At 29.0% G+C, this 22,048-nt stretch overlaps 1 protein-coding gene across 1 annotated transcript; it reads left to right on the forward strand.

Moving 5' to 3' along the window:
• The first annotated feature begins 12,897 nt into the window (after window positions 1-12,897).
• Window positions 12,898-21,713, forward strand: LOC114189489 (calcium-transporting ATPase 4, plasma membrane-type-like). Its single transcript, XM_028078062.2, has 7 exons — window positions 12,898-13,203; window positions 17,313-17,367; window positions 17,479-19,418; window positions 19,501-19,659; window positions 20,317-20,488; window positions 20,571-20,869; window positions 21,135-21,713. Exons 1-7 carry the CDS (start codon window positions 13,027-13,029, stop codon window positions 21,441-21,443), a joined length of 3,111 nt encoding a protein of 1,036 aa, XP_027933863.1. The 5' UTR covers window positions 12,898-13,026; the 3' UTR covers window positions 21,444-21,713.
• Window positions 21,714-22,048: the final 335 nt, after the last annotated feature.

Genomic DNA, 22,048 nt, shown 5'->3' on the forward strand with positions numbered 1-22,048 from the left:
CTCAAAACTACCAACTAATTTTGTCAATAAAAAGAATTTTATTTTTTATTTTTGAATTAAAAATTCATTCACATACCTATTTATATATTCAACAAAGTACAAAATTTTCGAAAATGAATGGGAGATGTAGATACTCCTCCCTCGGAGATATACTTTCCATAAGTATATTCATATTCAATCAATAGTAGATACGAGAATTCTCTTTCAAAATTATTACAAATTTCAACAAGGATACTAAAAAAAATTTAAGTGGATGTTATTTTATTCTATCTTAATTTTAATAAAGTATATTCGTATTGATTAAGTATGGATATTCTATTTTTATTTTAATTTTGATAGGGAATTTTTGTATCGGTCGAGTATGAGTATATAGTATAGATCAATGACAAATTTTAGCGAAAATATAAGGGAGTCTTGGCTCTCCCCAATTTTTTTATATGTATATAAATTGATATATGATTCAATATTATTCTTTTTTAATTTTAATATATTTTATATATTTGACATTCTCAAAATTTTTTATACATTTTGTTCTTACAAAGCCAATTATATCATGTTAAAATCTTCACAAACAACTCTTCAAGCATACTCTAACTTCACACTTTCAAGTTGAGATGTCATAAGTTCACCTCTTTTCAAGACCGAGATAGGGTGGGCTGTCAAAAGATACAATGACACTCAAGTCAATCAAATGTGTCATATAATAATAAATGTGGTAACAACAGAACATAATTAATTTATCTCGTATACTATAATACTTATACTGTATTTGTATTTATGGAACATAACTAATTCATTTTACTATATCGATCATTTAATAAATTCATTTTACCATTTCATCTTATCAATATAAATGGAATCTTCAACATTTTTTTTTGTTATCAATATGATCAACTTAGATTGTTTGATCGTTGAGATTATTTGAACTTGTATCATCTTGTTAGTGTAAGTAGTGATTTGTCTCATGAGATCTCGCCCATATGGTCTCTAATGATTTTAACTTATATAATTTATTATATTGTTATTGTTTATTTATTTATATTTTATATTTATATTATTCATTACTATTTATATTTATTATTATCATTTATTACTATTTATTACTAATCATTTTATTGGCATTAATTATATTGATTTTATTGTTTATTGTTATTTATATTCATTATGATTTATTATTATTATTATTATTATTATTTATATTTATATATTTATTATAATTTATTTTATTATTATTTATTAATTAGGATTAAATATGTTTTTGGTGTCCACAACTTTAATACATCTTAGTTCTTAAGTTTAAAAAATATATCGATATAATCATCTTAACCTAATTACACTATTTTTTTTATATGTCAAAAACATTTGATATTATCATTTAAGTTATTCGTATTGTTTGACATGATCATGCTTCAAAAGACAGTTAAAAAATGTGTTTGACAAATAACATAAAGTTAATATAAGTGAGTTAAAGTGATTATACTCCTTTATACTTTTGTAATTTAAAAGACAAAATGTATTAAAAATTCGATAAAAGACAAATTTTAATTTTAAATCAGATATTAAAAGTATATTTAATACTATTATTTATTATCATTTATATTTGTTATTAATTATTAATCATTTTAATTTATTACTAATTATTTTATTATTAATTATTACATCTATTTATTATTGTTTATGTTTGTTATTATCAGTTACTATTGGTTATAATATATTGTCATTTACTGTTATTTATAATTATGGAAACTAGGTTTCTCACCTTCATGACTCTTCAGAACAATTATTATTTCAACAAATCTTGAAAAAGTATTACTCATAGTATAGATAACAAACCTAATTATGGAATCATTTCATTTACAATTCCAAGAAACTTTTCATCCTCTAATAATAATATAAATAATATAATGTAATAATTGAAAAAAAAACATAAACATAATATAATTCTGTCAATAATAATAACATAATTAAACAATTTAAGAATTACATGATTAATAGGTGAAACAAACAATTTAAGTCACCATCAATAATTTATGCAAACAGTCATTTAAACTATCGAAAGTATTATATGGAAGTTCGACAAGTTTCTCATCTTCATAACTATTCAGAATAACTATTACTTCAATAAATATTGAGAAAGTGAAATACAAAAATACTCAAATTAGGTCAACAAATGTAACTCCATGAAAACATTTATCATTTAAATTTCAATGAAATTTTCACTCTCTAATAACAGTAACAATAATATAAATAATATAATAATTAAAAAACATAAACATAATGTAATTCTATCAATAATAATAACATAAATAAATAATTAAATAATTACATGATTAATAAATAAAATAAAAGAATATTGATATTTATTACGAATATTACTAAATCCTAAAATAAATATTTATTAATATTATTTATATTGTTTATTACCATTTATAATATAATTAGTTTTTATTTATAATGATTCATTACAAATCATTTTATTATTATATGTATTTATATTATTTACTGTTATTTATATTTGTTATTAGCAATTATTTTTTATTATGATATATTATCATTTATTATTAATTGTATGAATTATTTAACTATTATTTACTAATTGAATAATTTGTACACTCAATTAAATTTATTAAAAGAAACACATATTTCAACTATTGGAAGTATGTTATGAAACTCAAGAGGTTTCTTCTCGCCTTTATAACTCTTCAGAACATTTCTTATTTCAACAAATCTCGATAAAGAAATGCAAAACTCCTCTCGGTGCATGGAAAAGAATTCAACCCCTCTTCATAATTTATGGAAACACGCAACAATGAAATTTTCAAAAACAATCATTGCTTAATATTAACAGTAATACAGTACTAAAAATTTTTATATTATATAAAAATTTTCTTACAAATTTCTTAAAAAAAAATTAAAAAAATTTGTAAAAGAAAAAAATCATGCTATTTTTTCTATAAATATTAATTGACAGATAATTCTTTTGTGACTAATTATTTTTTCTATAAATATTAATTAACAGATAATTCTTTTGTGAGTAATTATTTTCTACAAAATTATAAAATTCGTAAGTTTTTTTTTAAATTTTTTGCGAATAGTATTTTATATAATATATTTTATAATTGACAATAATTTCCTTTAATTTTTTTTTTCATAATAAATTTTGTAAACATTTTCTGAAAAAAAAATTCAAAACAAAATTAATAAAAAATATGAGTTTTTTAGAATTGATAATAATATAAATAATAATAATAATAATGTAATTCTCTCCATAATAATAATAATAGCACAATTAAAAAATTTAATAATTACATGATTAATAAATGAAACAAAAGAATATTGTAAATAATAGTTTATTTAAACATTTGACAATAGGAAAGAAATTGTGAACTTTTCAATGGAAAATTTGAAGTGAGATTACGACATGAATATTAAATTAGATCTCCATTTGAAATATAAATATTATTTCTAAACAAATTATTAATGTTTCAAAAAAACATTGACGCAATTGTATTATTAAATAGTGTAAACCTTTAAAAATAAGTAATGAATTTCTTAAATATAACCATTGCGTGTATATATTTACATCATCATTTAATTTGAAAATTTTAGTTTCAAATTTGTAGATATAAATGATAGAAATAAGGAGTAATTGATTAATAATTTTTCATTCGGTAGTATTTAAAACTAAAAATTGAAAAATTGATTAATGCCTTTTTTATTCAATTTATAAAATTTGAAATTATAATCATTCTTACGGGTCTCAATAATACCTTTATAAGGATTTCAAGACTTCTAAAAGAATTTCTTCTCTATATGTAATAGTCGTCCTTCGAATTCTCATTCTTCTTTAATAGTCAAATCTTTAAATTTAACAATTCATGAAAAGTGAGTTAATTATCTAGGTCCACGTGTATTTATACTAATATTCTAAAGATCATTACCCAGCAACCTACATTGACCTGATTATAGGCTTGGACTAAATTTATGGGGTTAGTGGGCTTAGTTTTGGAGGACCAACTATTAGGTGGGTTGATTTGGTTTTGAGTTAATTTCGACTACGTTCTTTTGTTTATGATGTGAAGTTGTACATATTAGTCTGCTACCAAGTATCCTGTTATAGGCCGCCTAATCTATATAACCGACCAGACTTTGGTATTCGTCTTACTAGGGCGGGTAGGTATTCGGCCTAACTTCTTGCCAAGCTTAAGTAGTAATAGGCCCTAGGTGGTACATTAGCCCCTAGTCTTTTGCATAGTTGGTTTGCTAAAGGCTTAAGGTTGATTTTTCATGAAAGTTGTTTGATGAGTAATCTAGCAGAAAATCAGGGACTAACATGTCATTTATGGGACACCTGCCTATTAGTCTTTTGAAAAATTATTGTCAAATATCTGAAGACGAGTTCCGGTATGTGCTCGTTATCAGATTGGGTGGTTCACGATTCTCGATTATCTACTTTTCTCTTATGCAAAGAAATTTTCGTATTTCTTTGGTTAGTTACCCTATAGTCATAGTAGCCCCCCATCCTCGAGGAGTGTATATGACGAAGAGGTTGCAAGAGGAAAAGATTAATATGATAGGACTCTAGGTGTGTTCCGAAGAGGCTTGGCTTGGCTAAGATTTAGAGAAGTGTGTCAGTCAAGGAGGTGCAGTTGGTGTTTGGCACAGAAAATAAGGAAAATTGAGAAGGTATAGAGTCGCTCCTTTAGCTGGGCATTACTTGTTGTAGAAATGTAATGATTATATTGATTATGGTGGGAAGATGAAAGGTTGCTAAGCTTTCACTATAAAAAGGAGTTCATTTGTGTTATTTTATGATCAAGTGGTTGTACTTTTGCCTTTTCTATCGAGGTCTTTCTTAGATGAATTTTAAGTGCCAACATCATCCACCTAGAAGGTATGCCTCAATGTACTTGGAGTATGGGTTATGTGGAAGTGTAGGGTAATTTTCGCTATATAGGTGGTCTAGGATTTTGAACTCGTGGTCTTAGACTGTGTTCGGTTGAAGAGATTGATTTGAGGGAGAGTGTGAAGATGAATTTGTGTAGATTTAAGAGAATGTATATGTGTGTTTTTTTGAGTAGTTTTAGAGGATAAAGTGAGTGAATTTGAAGATAAATTTTATGAAAGTTAGTAATTGATTTAATTGATATGATAGATTAAAATTTTTTTATAATAGATACAATTTTAAATTTACCAAAATACCCTTCATAATAAAAAATTTAATAAAATTACAACTGATTAAATTAAAAAAATTAAAACTTAAGAATATTTTTATATATTAATTATTGTATATATATATATATATATAAATTAATAATAATTACATATATTATTAGTTTTTAACAATATTATAATAATTATTAATTACTATATATTTTTATTAATTAATAATAATAATTATTTTATATATATTACTAGTTATTATACATTAATATATTAATCATTATATTTTTAATAATATTTTAATTATTAATAATTATTATATATTATTAATAATTATTATTAATGAAATATATATTTATATAAATATATATACATTTATATTAATTATTTATTATTATAATTTATTATATATATATATATATATTACATAACATATATATTATACAAATGTAACCGGTTATATATATAATAATATTATTATTATAATTATTATTAATTATTATAAACCTATCATATTCTGTTAATAATGATAATTATTATTATTTTATATATTATTAATAATTAATATATATATATATATATATATATATATATATATATATATATTTATAAGATGTGTTGCGGGATCAGTTATTCTATTATTATGAATTACTAATTTTTTTTTCTTAAATTTTGTCTCGGTGTGCCAGTTTTTGTTGTTATATAACTAAGGATATAAAGGTAAAGTGTATAATCATCTATGTAAATGTCGCAGTTTTGAGAATATGAAATTTTTGTATTATCTCGCAAATCCATCTTTGCATTTATATTCAAATTGTTTTATTGGAACACGAGATCAAGTTAATATTTGTCATTCCAAATAAACAGATTTGATAAATCTTTTCAAACGAACACATTGTTAAAATATTTATATTTTTTAAAGGGGAACACCGTGTCTGATACAATGTTAATAAAGAAGAGGAGAAAGCAGCCTAATATAACATATTAAAGTAATCTATAACTATATATAAAGGAAATTCCCTCTTTTGTGTCCACATTTTATTAAATTATTTAATTATTTATTAAATTTTTAAAATTAACGGTTACTTTTATAAGTTTTTATAAAATTATTTACTTATCTCCTTCTTTTTTCTTACTATTTATCAACAGTTATTTTTCTCATATTTTCTCCATATATTTCACTTTATTTTTTACAAATATAATTTTATTTTGCTTATTAACTTAGTAACATTACAATATCATCAATTATTAATATAATTCAAAAAATACGTATACACAAGCACGATAGCGCATGTGTTTATGCTAGTATATATAAATGTGATTATTAATAATTTTAAATTCATTATTATAAAAAGGCATTAATACCCTTTGTCTAGTGCATTTGCAATTAATAGAAAGATAAAGTCTTAGTTATTAATTGTGTATCATTTGAAAAGACATTAAAACATTTACATTTTACAAAACTTTTTATACCTTTATCAAGTAATGACTTCTTTTGTTAATATTTTTTCTAGTGTGACATAGATATGGTTATTTGTTTCCTTTTTCATATGTATACATGTTTTTTTGGTTAATCTTACATGATTACTTTTATTTAAACAATCAATATTTTAATAAATTGATGTATTAATTCTTTTACTTTCCAAAATATTAACATTTATAGGAATCAATATTTTAATAAATTGATGTATTAATTTTTTGGATTTCACTTTTATAAAGAATATAAACATAGTATGAGAAATACACTAAACACTTACCAAATATGCACCATTATTTACTATTTACTATTAAGAAGTGTACTTTAAGCCTAATTTGACTCGACAAATTCAATTTGTAAGGTGAGGTTTAAATCCACTTATATATTAGAATTAATTTTATTTTTAGTCGATGTGAGACTTCTAATACATTTCTCAGGTTGATATATACACCTCGTGCGAAACTAAACATTAATGTATGGTTCAATAATGACCTGATAACGAATGAAACAATTGACCGAACAAAATAAAAATTTTGCTACTCTAAATCTATCCGAAAAAGTCATTGCACCACTAGAAAAAGATATGCAGTTACAAAAAGAAAAAAGGAAAACAAAAAAAAAATTATACAAAGAAAAAATATATCTTGCAGAAAATAGGATTCTTTAACAAAATCATCACTACAACACTTGTCTCCTGCTATTGCTTGACTACGTGAGATCAAGAGAAGGTGTAGAACCAAGCCACAAAAGAGTTGTTGTAATCCAAGTACAAAGTTCACCGGACGTTCTTCATTGTTCTTAGCCTCGGAGAGAAGTTTTAGAGCATTTTTCAACCTCTCCAACTCTGATTAATTCACTAAACATGAAAATACAGTAAACACAAATGTCAACAAATGATGTGAGTAAGCACATATAAACAGTGGAACCAATATATGTTTTATCAAATTTTGAATTTGAAATTCGAAAAGGCGTAATACTGTAAAATACACATTTGAACAAGTATTGTTTGCATGAATGAAGACAATGCAAAGTGCGCATAGACATAAAAGTACTTAGAAACCCTTTATCACCAAAAAGGTAATAATAATTCACTTTATATTTTTTTTTTCAATGTTAAAAGTCTGATTCAACCCTAAAACACCAATTTGTAAAATAAAGTTTGCACTTCACTTATATATTATAAATTGATCTTATTTCTAGTCGATATAGAAATTTCTAAACAGAAAATTTGTTGGCCAATAAGGACCTAAGCAAAAGAAATGAGAGTTTTTTACCATTTCCATTTTAAAATATATAGCAAACCATGCGTGTGTCAAATGGCTTAGTGTCATGACTATTCGGGGCTCAAAGAGGAAGACACAACATATAACGTGGTAATGAACAAGAGGGAGTGTTTCTTGTGATAGTAAAACATAAGAAAACTACCAAAATGGTAATCTAAAAATGCTAATGTGTGCAAAGTTTAATTTGTTTCCCGACACAAATAAACGTTAATGCGTAACATAATGGAACATCAGTGTTTATCCAAAAGCATTAGGTAAAAAAAAAAAATCAAATCAAGTGTCAATGATATTTTAAAATTCAAATTTTGATTTGAAATTCTAAGGTTGAATTACTTGGATGATATTTACTTTGTAGGAGTGTGTCAATTTGATATCTGTGGAAGAAAAGAAGTGTCAATTGCGTCCCCACTTCTTCAAAAGTGTTTCCATCACGTCCCTTTCAGACAAAAAAAAAATTAACACCATTAATGGCATGTCACGTGTCACTCTCTGATTTTTTATCTTATTTTTATTTTTTTGAAATCAGTACAATAACATTTACCACACGTGACATTATTATGTCACGTGACATTGACATTGCCACGTGTCACAACAGGGACTTGACTCATGGCAACAAAAAAAAATTAAAAAAATCAGAGAGTGACACATGGTGTGTCGTTAAGTGCGTTAATTTTTTTTTTCTTAAAGGGACCTGATTGATGCATTTTTTCAAAAGTGGGGACGCAATTGACATTTTTTTTTTGCGGGTACCAAATTAACAACTTCTACCAAAATGAGTATCATCTAAGTAATTAAACCAAATTGAAGGAAAATCTTATTAATTTAACTTGTCAACTTATCCGATCGAGTCGAGTGGAATTCATATAGTTAAAAAAAAAAAAACCATTAACAAAAGTGAGAATTGATTAGGATAATGTTTAATCTTTTTCGCAAAATAATAATAACATAAGGGATGAACTCATTGACTTTTTCCTATAAGAAGTCACTGACTTCTCTTAATTTTTATGTGTTAAATGACAATTTCAATTTTTATCAAAAACAATAAAAGAAACCAGTTAAAATTCACCAAAATTTCGTTATTTTTTTTCAAGAAAAAGTTACTAAATTCTTCCCCTAAAGCACTAATTAAGCAAAATTAGGAATTATGAACCGAATAAAGTTTAATCTTTTTCTTAAAAGAAATAGTGCAAAAAAATGACAAAACAAATCTCTATAAATTAGGTTCAAAACCTAAAAGAAGAAAATAGGTGGCACAGTTAACCATTGATTGTTTGAAATTCAAAATTTGAACTAAAAAAGGTATAGGTTATATTATATGTTTCACCGATTTCAACCTATTGGAGGAAGATCTTAACGATTTTTCACCTATGAACTTACCTAATGGGATGAACTAGCTTTCATATAGCTATAGAAAAACATAAAAAAAAAGTCATAGATCATCAATATGCAAAAGTTTAATCTTTTTTCCAAAATAGAGAAAGAAAATGCCCAACTCGGTAGTTAAACAGAATCTCGAATTATAAATTGGAAAAAAAAAATAGAGAAAGAGTAGCATAAGGTTAAAAGCATGAGAAAAGATAATGATATTTTGTCTCATTTTATATTATTTTTAATATATATTTCAATTACTTTTTAATTATCTATTTTGATTTTTTTAGTAGTGTGATGTGATGATCTAAGAATAATTGAAGTGACAGATTAAAAATGAGTTAGATAAAATGAATCAAAATATCATTATAAAAAAATGTCATAAATTAGATAGAAGAGAGAAGAGTAGATGAGCTGGTAAATGAGAAACTTCAAAGAAGAAGATGAGCATAAAAAATGAATTTGAATTCTTTGTTGGTTTTTTTGTGTTGTTCCTCTAATGTGTCTTCATAATACAATGATTACCACTCATTTTGACGTTTTAAAATATATTAAAAAGATATTTAAAATATTAGTACAATGTATTTTTAATGGTCAGAGGACAATACCAAAAAAACCAGTAAAAAATCTGGACTCATAAAAAATACACTCAACATAGAAGAGTAAGAGAGGGTTTAGGTTACATATTTTATTGATTTCAACCCAATGGAGCACGTGTTAGTGTATTAAGTCAAGTTGTTATGTTGATTGATTGTTTTCTATTATTACAAACAGAACATTAGACATGTATAAATATTTTGTTTCCATTCAATAATCAGAAGGGTGTTTCACAATATTCATAAGTTGCTTTTCTCTGAAGGTTCTAATAGCAAGATCTTACTATCTTTCATATAGTCGTAGAAAAACAACAAACAATGTCAAAGATCGTCAATTACAAGATTTTAATTTTTTTTTCCAAAATAAAGAAAGAAAAGACCCAAATCAGAGGTTAAACAAAATTAAGAAACTGAAAAAGAGTAATATGTTGCGGGCGGCAACAATTTTTCCGCAACGGTAGACCTAATCATAATCATAATCGAATCATAACATTTGGATAACATTTGGACTCGTACGCTTTTAAATATAAAGAATTACACCCGAACTAATAATTATAAATTTTGGCAATTCAAATAGTAAGCGCTCGGTGCAACGAAATATTTTTCCGATAACAGAGAAAGAGTAGCGCATAAGGTTGAAACCCTAAAAAATGCCACAGCTTAAGTTGAAGAAAGAAGAGAAAAGAGAGGATTAGAGAAGAGAAAGGAGTAGAGAAGAGACATGCGAAGCTAGTAAATGAGAAACGCCAAAGATGAAGATGAGCATAAGAATACAGTCAGAACAGAGAAGAGACACATTGATTTAACAAGGATTCTTTGACAAAGAGGAAGAGCTCCATTGATAGCCATTGAAGGCCTTTATGAGTGTAAAGCATAAGAGATAAAAGCTTCTTCGAGACAAAAGCTTGTTACAGAGAAAAACAACTTTGAGACCTCCACGCATCAATGTTCCAGACAACCACGTTCTGCCATATAAAAGAGCCACTTATGCAATTTTAGATAGCGACGTTCTTTTCCTTTTTGAGTGTGTTTGTAATTATTTTTTGTTTTAGATTTTTCTCATTGGTCCATGTTTCCCATGATTTTTTTCCTCATTTTGTATAATTCATATATGTCACCTTTATCACATTGTTATTTGATATTTTGATTTTTTATTTATATAATTATTTATATTTATAATTTTTTTATATTGATATTGGAGTAAAAAATGTACATTTGTTTCTGTATGACCGGTCGTCCGCAAATTTTTTTAGAATAGTTTATTTGGTACTGTTCTTTTCTCTTATTTGTTTGGTTTGCAAGATTTTTGTTTGTCCAAAATCATTCGAATGATACTTATAAAAAGTATAACTTTGATGTTAAAGTTAATAGGTGACCCATCGGAAGAGTATTAATGCATTGATACATGTGTGTACAGTCATACCTTATACTTTTAGTAATAATAGTTGTTATAGGTTTTTACTTTTTTTATTGGTCTAATCATGACACACTTATAACTTAATAATCATTGTTTGGTTGATTCATGATTATCATCGACAAAATGTTAATCTTATCTTTATTATGCCATCAATCGATTTTGCAAGGGTGATCGATCCAAGGGTGATCAATCATGATAATTAGACAAAGTGATTGATTCAAGGATGATCCGTTAGAATGATTGATCCAAGGATGTGTCGGTCTAAGGATGATTAGTCTAAGGATGATCAAAGAGAATAATTGACCGAGATAGTCGATCCCAAGAGAAATCAACCCAAACTAGTTGATATGATTTATTAACCCAAAGAGTATGTACCCTATAACAAATATATATTTTAATATTTGATATTTGATAATATTTGCGGGAGCACATGATCGTGACAATTGGAAATTAAAGAGAAATAACACAGAAAGATTTACTTGGAAAACCTCTTTTGAATGTAAGAGGAAAAACCATAATGAACAAAGTCCTACTATGAAAAGAAGAGTGTATATTACAAAGCTCTTGAATGGGAACAAGAATCCTCACCAAAATACACTCAGGTGTATATTACAAAGTGTGTCTCTCTAAATGTTTTTCTATAAGTCATGAAGATGTTATTTATAGGCTTCAAAACTAAATCAGTAAATAGGCCATATGAAGAGTTTTCAAAACTTAAGTAGTAAATAAATCATATGAAGAGTCTTAAAAACTAAACCGAAATACTAAATAGATTATATGAAAAATCTTCAAAACTAAGCAGAATAATGATTAATAATTAGTACCTAAATAATGTATGGTATTAAGTATTGAATGAGAACCACATATTCTAACAATTTATTTATTATGATATTAACACAAATATGAATATATTATTTCTCATGGAGATTGAGATAAAACAATATTATTTTACAATAATGAAAATAAAACAAAAATCACTTAACCATGGAGATGAATTTTTACTTCAAAAATATAAATAAGATAATCCAACTCACATATACCATACCATTATCATCCTTAATTCTAACAATACCTACCAAAATAAATTAATTTGTCATCTCTTCTCTTAAATATTATTGCGATGAATGCATATAAAAATCTGAACTCATTCTTTCCTAATTCCTCGTTATAGTTTTCTTACCGTTTTTTCCTGTGTGTCTCGTCTCCGGAAACATTTGATTGATATAGTGATATTGTTCGCAAATAATAATGTTTCACGCAATATTGTTTTTTGTTCATGATTAAGATCATGAAAAACAGTTATCGTTGTTGCTTGCTTTCTTCGTTGCAAAGATATTTGTATTATTTGTTCATATATAAAATATGCAAAGTATTCTTTTTTTTCTTTTCTATTCAAACTTTATAATGAATAACTAGACTATAGGTACTAACAAAATTGGTACCAATTTTCTTAAATTGTTGACAAAAATGTGAGAAAATCTGCGTGGAACCCACTATGTTGCTATTCTTGTAATCTAAGCTTTCCATTTTAATATTTTTTTTTTATCACCAAATTGAATCTGGTAAAATGTGGTATTCTCATTTACGCGGTGTTGGAGAGTCAGAGCAGTACAATTACTACACACAACAAATAAAATATCCCGTTCGCACATATCCTCAGAACCGACCATTGCTTTGGATAATAAATGCAGAGTGTGATTCCTTCAGAGAAACAGAAGCGCCATGGAGAATCTCATGAATCTCAAGGATTTTGAATTGAGTCCCAACGATCGCTCCATCGAAGCCCTTGCCAAATGGAGATCCGCCGTGTGGCTCGTCAAAAACCCTCGCAGGCGCTTCCGTTGGGTTGCCGATCTCGCCAAACGCAAAAACGCCGAGGAGAAGCGCCGCAAATTACAGGTTCTATCTCGCTCTTTCTCTTTTTTCCGCACTTCCACGCATGTGCTTTTACCTCAACGGTAGCTGGTAAAAAACAAAAGGCCAGACTCCAAAAGACGAAACCGATTGAACACTGTAGAGTAGTGTAGAATAGAGAAAACGTGAAACGAAACTGAGTCACAGGCAAATCTGGCGGTGCGGATTGGAACTTACAACAGTGTCTGAAATTGAAACCAGATAGCGATTGTTTAGGAGCGGAATTTGATACCGCTATAATCTAAGAAAATGATTTATGAAATAGTGGTAAATCTTAGAACTGTGATTGTAGGGATTTTGTTTGTTTTGTTTGGGAAAAATATTCATATTCATAATAATACATCTGAAAGGATTTGTAGAAATTGAAAAAATGAAAAAAAAAATAGAAGAGCTTTAACGAAATTAATTTCGAGAATGATTTTTGTGTAGATTTTTGTAAAACATATTTCCGAAAATCTTCTGTTTCTCAAAACATTGTATGGATCATACTTTTTCAATTTCTTATTTTTGAAAATTTTTAAAAATCATCTGATGCTTGAAAATATTCTGCAACCGTGATTTTGTTGCTAGGTCACATTTTGTTTGCGATGACCAAAATCGCAATGTGAAATCTTCATTTGATCTCAGTTTTAAATTTGAATCGTAATCGTTACGGTTTCATAGGGGATTTTTTATGTTGTGAAACTTGACAGTGCTAGTGTGGCTGTCCGTTAATTTGGTCGATTGAAAATCTGAAATCTTTGACGATTCAGCGATAAATGCGGATTTTGACCGGTTTTTAAAATCTTGAGTTTACTTGGGAATAAATGACTTTTCACATGTATGTATGATGCATTGCGGTAGTTTTGTCGAAAAAGAAATGGATGATTGACTTCATGCTGTCTAGGGTTTTTTTTATTATTATTATTATGAATCTATTGGCTGCTTTTGATTTAAAATCAGAATATAGTTTGAGCTAATTGGATCTAGCTTCAATTGTACTCTTTAAAAATGTTAGTTTTTAATTTGTCAAACTTCACTGCAAACAATTTTATAAGACATAAAAAATCGAATATTAAATATAACTCTAACCGATTATCCATTGCGTATACTCAGAATGGAAAGAAGAAATTCAGTTTAAGTTAGGGCATGCTAAAAATTCTGACCGTAACTGTATTTAATTTGGAAATAAAAAATTAATAAAGTTTGGTTTTCTATTGTTTCGAATATTTAAATTCTTTAATTGGATTATTTGTAATATAAAAATATATATCTAATGCACTGTTGCAACTTTTTCAAGTACAAATAGTAGACGTTATATATTTACAGGTAATAATGATAAATAGATTATGTTTGTGTGGTCAATTTCCGGAATGGCCCGCTCTTATCTTTCTTGCGGATATTCAGTCATTTTCCGTGAAAATTATACTTAAGAAAATTGTGCAGAGTTTTTTTGTACAATATTACCTATGAATTATGGAAGTGGGTTTTTATAATTAAATATGGAAGAAAGTATATAATTAAGTATAAAACACCAATGTGATTATTGCGAAATTTGCGCTTTACTTCCGCGTTTGAATTCTTTTTTGAGTAATTTGTAGTATTCTTTCTATGATTTTGTATTTTTTTCTTCATAAATTTGCACTTTTTCTATGACTTTATGTTTTCATACTAAAAGTTATACATAGAAGTCAGGAATATAAAAAGCTTAAAAGTCAAAGATGTCTCTCTCGAACATTAACATGATCTTTCTTTTTTAAGAGAAAATACAAAAGTAGAATCACAAAAAGAAACGATATTATCTAAAGGTCAATCAAATGAGGAATTTACCTTTGTACTAACTTAGGCGAACTTTCTACTTTTTTTTTTAACTCCAGATTTTTATTTTGTTTTATATTATACCTCCAGAATTTACCTTAAACGATAACATTTTTTTTTTTAAAATAACAATGACATATTCTTAAATTAAAGATCGTTTAAATAATGCACATTATTTGATTATTCAATACTAAAATACGCAGCAGTAATAGATTGTTTTTTTTATGTGACGAATGTTTTTTAGTCACATATTAAAAACAATTTCTATTTTTTAGTGAGATATTGAAAACCAATTCTATCTATGATAATATATAAATATAAATGTTACTGACCCAACGAATACTTTCCGTAGTCACTAGCGATCTTTATTTTGTCTGCAGATTAAACTATTGGAAAAAGTAGCCATGATATGTGGTTAAAGAAAAATAATATCCACTGTCTTCTAAATACTTGAGAATCATTGTATATATCAATGGACTTGGTCATTGCAGTGGCTAACGTGTCGTTATCACGTTCGTTGGTGCGTTATCCCCAAAAATAGTTGTTGGGTTTTAGTATATTTTAATTGGACTAAGTTGGGAATGGACGGCAACAAACGTGATTGTCTTGTCGACGTTGAGGCGCACTGAAGAATGTGAAATGTGAAATTGTGTTTGTCCTGTTTATTGCGTTGCTCATTGGGAGCTTTTTCTACGACCTTTTATATTTATTTTTTTCTTTTTTAGTTCAGCTTGTTGATAACTTTCAGCAAGGAAGTTTCCTGGAAATTTCCGCGACCAACAAGCATTTTACTTTGGTGATGTCGCTGATGCGATCGACCTTTTTTCGGTATAGTTAATTGATACGATGAAAATAAAATAAAAGAGAAAAGGTTTAGAATTTAAATTTAAAAAGAAAGATATTTTGGTATTTTATTTTATTTTTTAGTTAATAAAAAAGAAAGTAGTTTTTTTATGTTCTTTTTCTTTCTCTACTTTGTATGCATCCCAACATAAACATCTTCTGTGTTGAGTGTTTCAACTAAATTTTGAATCAGAGAAAAAAAGTATTTTGACATTCTCGTTTAGAAAAATACAAATATTTTTAATAGTAGAATATAATAAAATAAGATATTTAATTAAAGTATACATTATAGTATTTAATTAAAAGTAAAAAATAGGTGTGAGATGAATGCAAATATTTTAATGGTTGTTTATGACAGTTTAACCGTTCAGTTTAATAATATAATAATGTTAATTATATCTATGATGACTTCAAGTAAAAAAATAAAAAAAATAATTAAAGCATTAAAATATTTTAAATTTTGAAGTGAGTGTTTATTAAGCAACAAGTACGCCCAAGATGTTTATGGCTCATCCCATTGATCTATCACTCTCATTGGTGCACGTGAACCTGATTTTTTTTTTTACATAAAGTTTGGAGTTTGAGTTTTTGTGGATAAGAATCTATCTACCTGAACTAGGATTAGCTGGAATCTAACGAAGGCTTCCGGTTAGGAAGGGTTTAAGATCAAAAGATGCTGATAGGATGTAGTTTAGCAATTCTAAAATGAATGGATCACATTATTTGAGAATAAAGGAAGATACGTCGATATTTCATCAGAAAATAGAACACTTGGAATTTTAGTAAATTAATGATGTATCATGTAGAAGGAACACTAACAATATTTTCTTTAACACTCTTCTAATATTTTCTCTGTTCTTTATTTGTTAGAAACAGACTGTTGTTAAGATTCCATGTTTACCTTCTATTGTATGTGAGGACTTATCTTAGGAAAGTAAAATGACTTAAATATTGCATTTCATAACTATATTTGAAAACGAAACATAAAAGGGAAAAGAAGTAAATAATATCATACTTATAACGGACTGTGAATGCAAAAATTGAGGTTTAATTTTGATATTCATGAATCAGTATCATTCGTCAGCATTAGACTGGGCTAAGCAGCTTAAATTGATGTACTGTAGAAGAAGCAGGACAAGCAAGCCTTGGCCTAGAATAATTCCAACTTTAATTTACTTGATCATAAGATTCACTCCATTTTTTCTGGAAAGAATTCGCATAAACATTCACAAAGTTCAATTTTAGCCATGATTATATGGAATACATTGTCTATAGAAATGATAAAGGATTTTGCATTTTTCTTTGAAGGGAGATGTCATTCTAAGTGCTAAATGCTAACGCATAGCCATGACCTCTATCAGATGCAACGACCCCTGTTCTCCTATTAAATCTTCTTTTAGATTTTGTTAATTTGTTATCTAGTTTGACAATATTATGTTCATCTACTCCATCAGGGAAAGATTCGGGCCATTATCTATGCTGAAAGGGCAGCAATGCAATTTATGGAAGGTAAGATGCTCCAATTTTATAATTAAAATTCATATGATTTTTTTGAACTAATTATTTTTTCTTAACTTGTGTGGTCTCTCTCTTATAAGTTCATCTGATTTTCTTCTCCAGCTATTGCTCCAGCTGAATACAAGGTGTCAGAAAAGACGAGAGAAGCTGGTTTTGGCATTGAACCGGATGATATTGCCTCACTGGTTCGAGGCCATGATTACAAGAGCTATAAAAGAATTGGTCAAGTTGAAGCAATTATAGAGAAACTCAGTGCCTCAGTTGATGATGGTGTTGGTAGCGACAGTATAGATACCAGGCAGGAAGTTTATGGAGTCAACCGTTATACTGAGAAACCTTCTAAAAGCTTCCTGATGTTTGTTTGGGAAGCACTGCATGACTTGACCCTAATCATTCTCATGGTCTGTGCGCTAGTTTCTATAGCCATTGGGCTCCCCACCGAAGGATGGCCAAAAGGTGTTTATGATGGTCTGGGAATCATACTTAGTATCTTCTTGGTAGTCACTGTTACTGCTATCAGTGACTATCAGCAATCCCTGCAGTTCAGGGATTTGGACAAGGAAAAGAAAAAGATCTTTGTCCAGGTCACAAGGGACAAAAAACGACAGAAGGTCTCAATTTATGATTTGGTTGTGGGAGATATTGTTCATTTGTCAACTGGTGATCAAGTTCCGGCTGATGGCATTTATATATCAGGATATTCTTTGGTAATAGATGAGTCAAGTTTGACAGGTGAGAGCGAACCAGTAAATATAGATGAAAAAAGACCTTTTCTTCTTTCGGGAACCAAAGTTCAAGATGGTCAGGGGAAGATGATAGTTACGACTGTCGGCATGAGGACTGAATGGGGAAAGTTGATGGAAACTCTAAGTGAGGGTGGAGAGGACGAGACTCCACTACAGGTGAAATTAAATGGAGTTGCTACAGTTATTGGTAAAATTGGTTTGACTTTTTCTGTGCTGACATTTCTGGTGTTGACAATAAGGTTTGTGGTTGAAAAAGCAGTAACTGGTGATTTTTCCAGTTGGTCTTCAGATGATGCATTGAAGCTGCTGGACTACTTTGCTATTGCGGTAACCATAATAGTTGTTGCAATTCCTGAAGGATTGCCATTAGCTGTAACACTCAGTCTTGCTTTTGCAATGAAGAAGTTGATGAAGGATATGGCACTCGTGAGACATCTTTCTGCTTGTGAAACTATGGGTTCGGCAACTTGCATCTGCACAGATAAAACAGGAACATTGACCACTAACCACATGGTGGTTAGTAAAATTTGGATATGTGGAAGGAGCGCGGAGATTAAAGGTTACGAGAGCGTTGACAAACTGAAGACAGAGATACCTGAAGAAGTTTTAAGCATCCTTTTGCGAGCTATATTTCAAAATACTTCTTCTGAAGTAGTTAAGGACAAAGATGGAAATACAACAACATTGGGAACACCAACAGAATCAGCATTATTGGAATTTGGCTTGCTTTCAGGTGGCGATTTTGATGCGCAGCGTGCAACATATAAGATACTTAAGGTTGAGCCTTTCAATTCAGTCCGGAAGAAGATGTCTGTGCTGGTAGGTCTTCCTGATGGAGGTATCCAAGCTTTCTGCAAAGGTGCTTCAGAAATAGTATTAAAATTGTGCAACAAAGTTATTGATCCTAGTGGAATAGTCGTTGATCTTTCTGATGAGCAGGCAAAGAACGTCTCTGACATTATAAATGGCTTTGCCTCGGAAGCTTTGAGAACTCTTTGTTTAGCTGTCAAAGATGTAAATGAATCCTCAGGAGAAACTAGCATCCCTGAAGATGGCTATACTCTGATAGCCATTGTGGGAATCAAGGATCCTGTGCGCCCTGGGGTTAAGGAAGCTGTTCAAAGTTGCTTAGCTGCTGGAATAACTGTCCGCATGGTTACCGGTGATAACATAAATACAGCGAAAGCTATAGCCAGAGAATGTGGCATACTTACGGAGGATGGTGTAGCTATAGAAGGACCCCAATTTCGTGACTTGTCTCCTGAGCAAATGGAGAGTATTATACCACGAATTCAGGTCGTGATCCCATTGTAAATTCTTTGATTTTCATCACTCATTTGTGAAGCCTATCTTTCTAAGTTTCTTAACATGGTTTCAGGTTATGGCGCGATCCCTACCTCTTGACAAGCATACCTTAGTAACCCGTTTGAGGAATATGTTTCGTGAGGTTGTAGCTGTTACTGGCGATGGAACCAATGATGCTCCTGCACTGCATGAGTCGGACATTGGGCTTGCTATGGGCATAGCTGGAACTGAGGTTTGTGTCCATGATATATTTACTATGGTGAATCTGACAGTACTACGTGTAGCAGTCTATTATACTATTTTTGAGTCGTTGCCTGCACTTGTTTAATACAAAATTGTCTTCAGTTTTAGCTACATCTTTCCTTTCACTCTTTTGTTTAGAGTGGTGGAGCCTCACTACATCCTTAAACAAGTCTGCTATTATTTAAATTCAGGAAGGATTATAGTCTATACAGTGGAGAAAAGAAAACTTCAATTAGAAAACCTGGCGATAGTTTCTCCCTTAAATTCGTGAACATTGATACCTTTCAAGGACATAATCTCCTATTTTACGTGTTGTACCTTTTTATTTTCAAGGTTTAATTACTCATGTGATTCTTATAGCTAAAAGCTCTTATCCTTTTAAATGCCTAAAGATACCTTTTTTAATCATTTTAGTCTCTGCATATACCATTTTCAGTTCTTTTATTCCTTACACAGAAGATTTAAAGGGACTAAAAATGGTATCTGCAAGGCTAAATGACGATTTTTCAAGTATATACAAGGACATTAAGGAAACATTTTTGTAATTATAGTGACAAACTAGTAATTAAATCTGTTGTAATTATAGTGCCTAGTTGCTGTTATCAAAATTTAATAATGTTTTCTTTTTTGAATTATCCTATTACAGGTTGCCAAAGAAAATGCCGATGTCATTATAATGGATGATAACTTCACTACTATTGTCAATGTGGCCAGATGGGGACGGGCCATATACATAAACATTCAAAAATTTGTGCAGTTTCAGTTAACAGTCAATATTGTTGCTCTGATTATTAACTTTGTTTCTGCATGTATCACAGGTTTGTCATGAATTTCTGTTTCCACTGGTGTTGTTGAAAATGTTTCAATCAACAGAAGACTTAGTCTTTTTCTTATTTTCAGGATCTGCTCCCCTCACAGCTGTTCAGTTGCTTTGGGTGAACTTGATTATGGACACTTTGGGTGCATTGGCTTTGGCCACTGAACCTCCCAACGATGGACTTATGCTAAGACCCCCTGTTGGAAGGACAACAAATTTTATTACCAAATCCATGTGGAGAAATATTTTTGGTCAAAGTATATATCAACTAATTGTTCTCGCGGTTCTCACTTTTGACGGGAAGAGACTACTGAGAATTAGCGGCCCAGATTCAACTATAGTGCTCAACACTTTGATATTCAACTCCTTTGTATTTTGCCAGGTAAAGTACCATATGCACCCTCACTAATATCAATTGTGATTGATAAATATATGATTAAACGTTTTAAAGATGAAAAGTGGAAGAAAAATTTAACATGATTAAACGATTTAGTGAAGTTTGACAGAATTGGTGTTAGAAAATTAACAAATGCATGAAATAAATACTCAATTTGGTTCTAAAACAGATTGAAACGTCAAAAATGGTTCATGAATGGATTTTTTATAACTATTTGCTTATTTTGTTTGCTGTTTTGTTCCTTTGATAGGTTTTCAATGAGATAAACAGCCGAGATATCGAAAAGATAAACATATTCAAGGGAATTTTTGAGAGCTGGATATTTTTTTCGGTTATTTTGTCGACAGTGGTATTTCAGGTAGTGATAGTTGAGTTCCTGGGAACACTTGCGAGCACAGTGCCTCTAAGCTGGGAATTCTGGGTACTGAGCGTGGTAATTGGAGCAATTAGCTTACCCATAGCTGCTATTCTTAAGTGCATCCCAGTTGACAAACGAGATGCTACAACAAATCACCATGATGGTTATGAGGCACTGCCTTCTGGTCCCGACCTCGCATAAAGTACGTCAACACTATTATTACTATATCTTTACCCTTCTTTCATTCTCTTTTCTGTAAATCTGGCTGAAATTTTGGCCTTTCTGCCATACTGCTAATCTTGTTAATCTTGTCTTTGAGTTTTACTTTTTAAGACACTTTCTAAAAAAGAAAAAATAAAAAAGTGGAGGTAGGAATATTACACAGCGTTCTTCATTGATATCTTCATTGATATCGATCAATATGCGAATCCAAAATGAACCAATTTATCTGATTCGGAGTTTTAGTCTTAATGGGACTCTACTCAAATTCGGTCAATAGATTTGGTTTGGTAATTGGATTTATGATTTAGAAATCCCATGAACTTATGCCAAATCTATTATGTACATTTTTTTCAATTGTTAAACATTATGCTTGAAGTTTTATGGTTTGATAATTTTGTTAAATTTTTATTATTTCTTTTTTGTAAATTAATTACATTAAATTATGATGTCTATATCTTTTTAGTGGTAAGTGATTTGATTTGTTAACAAACCATACAACCTTAACAAATCTAATTACGCCTTTCATTTTGTAGTGTTTTGCATTGAAGGTGGGGTGAGGGTTTGTTGGGGTGAAAAATGTTATT

Source organism: Vigna unguiculata, chromosome 7 (assembly GCF_037176805.1).
Source record: "Vigna unguiculata cultivar grain cowpea cultivar isolate G323 ecotype 2 chromosome 7, ASM3717680v1, whole genome shotgun sequence".
Taxonomy (NCBI): domain Eukaryota; kingdom Viridiplantae; phylum Streptophyta; class Magnoliopsida; order Fabales; family Fabaceae; genus Vigna; species Vigna unguiculata.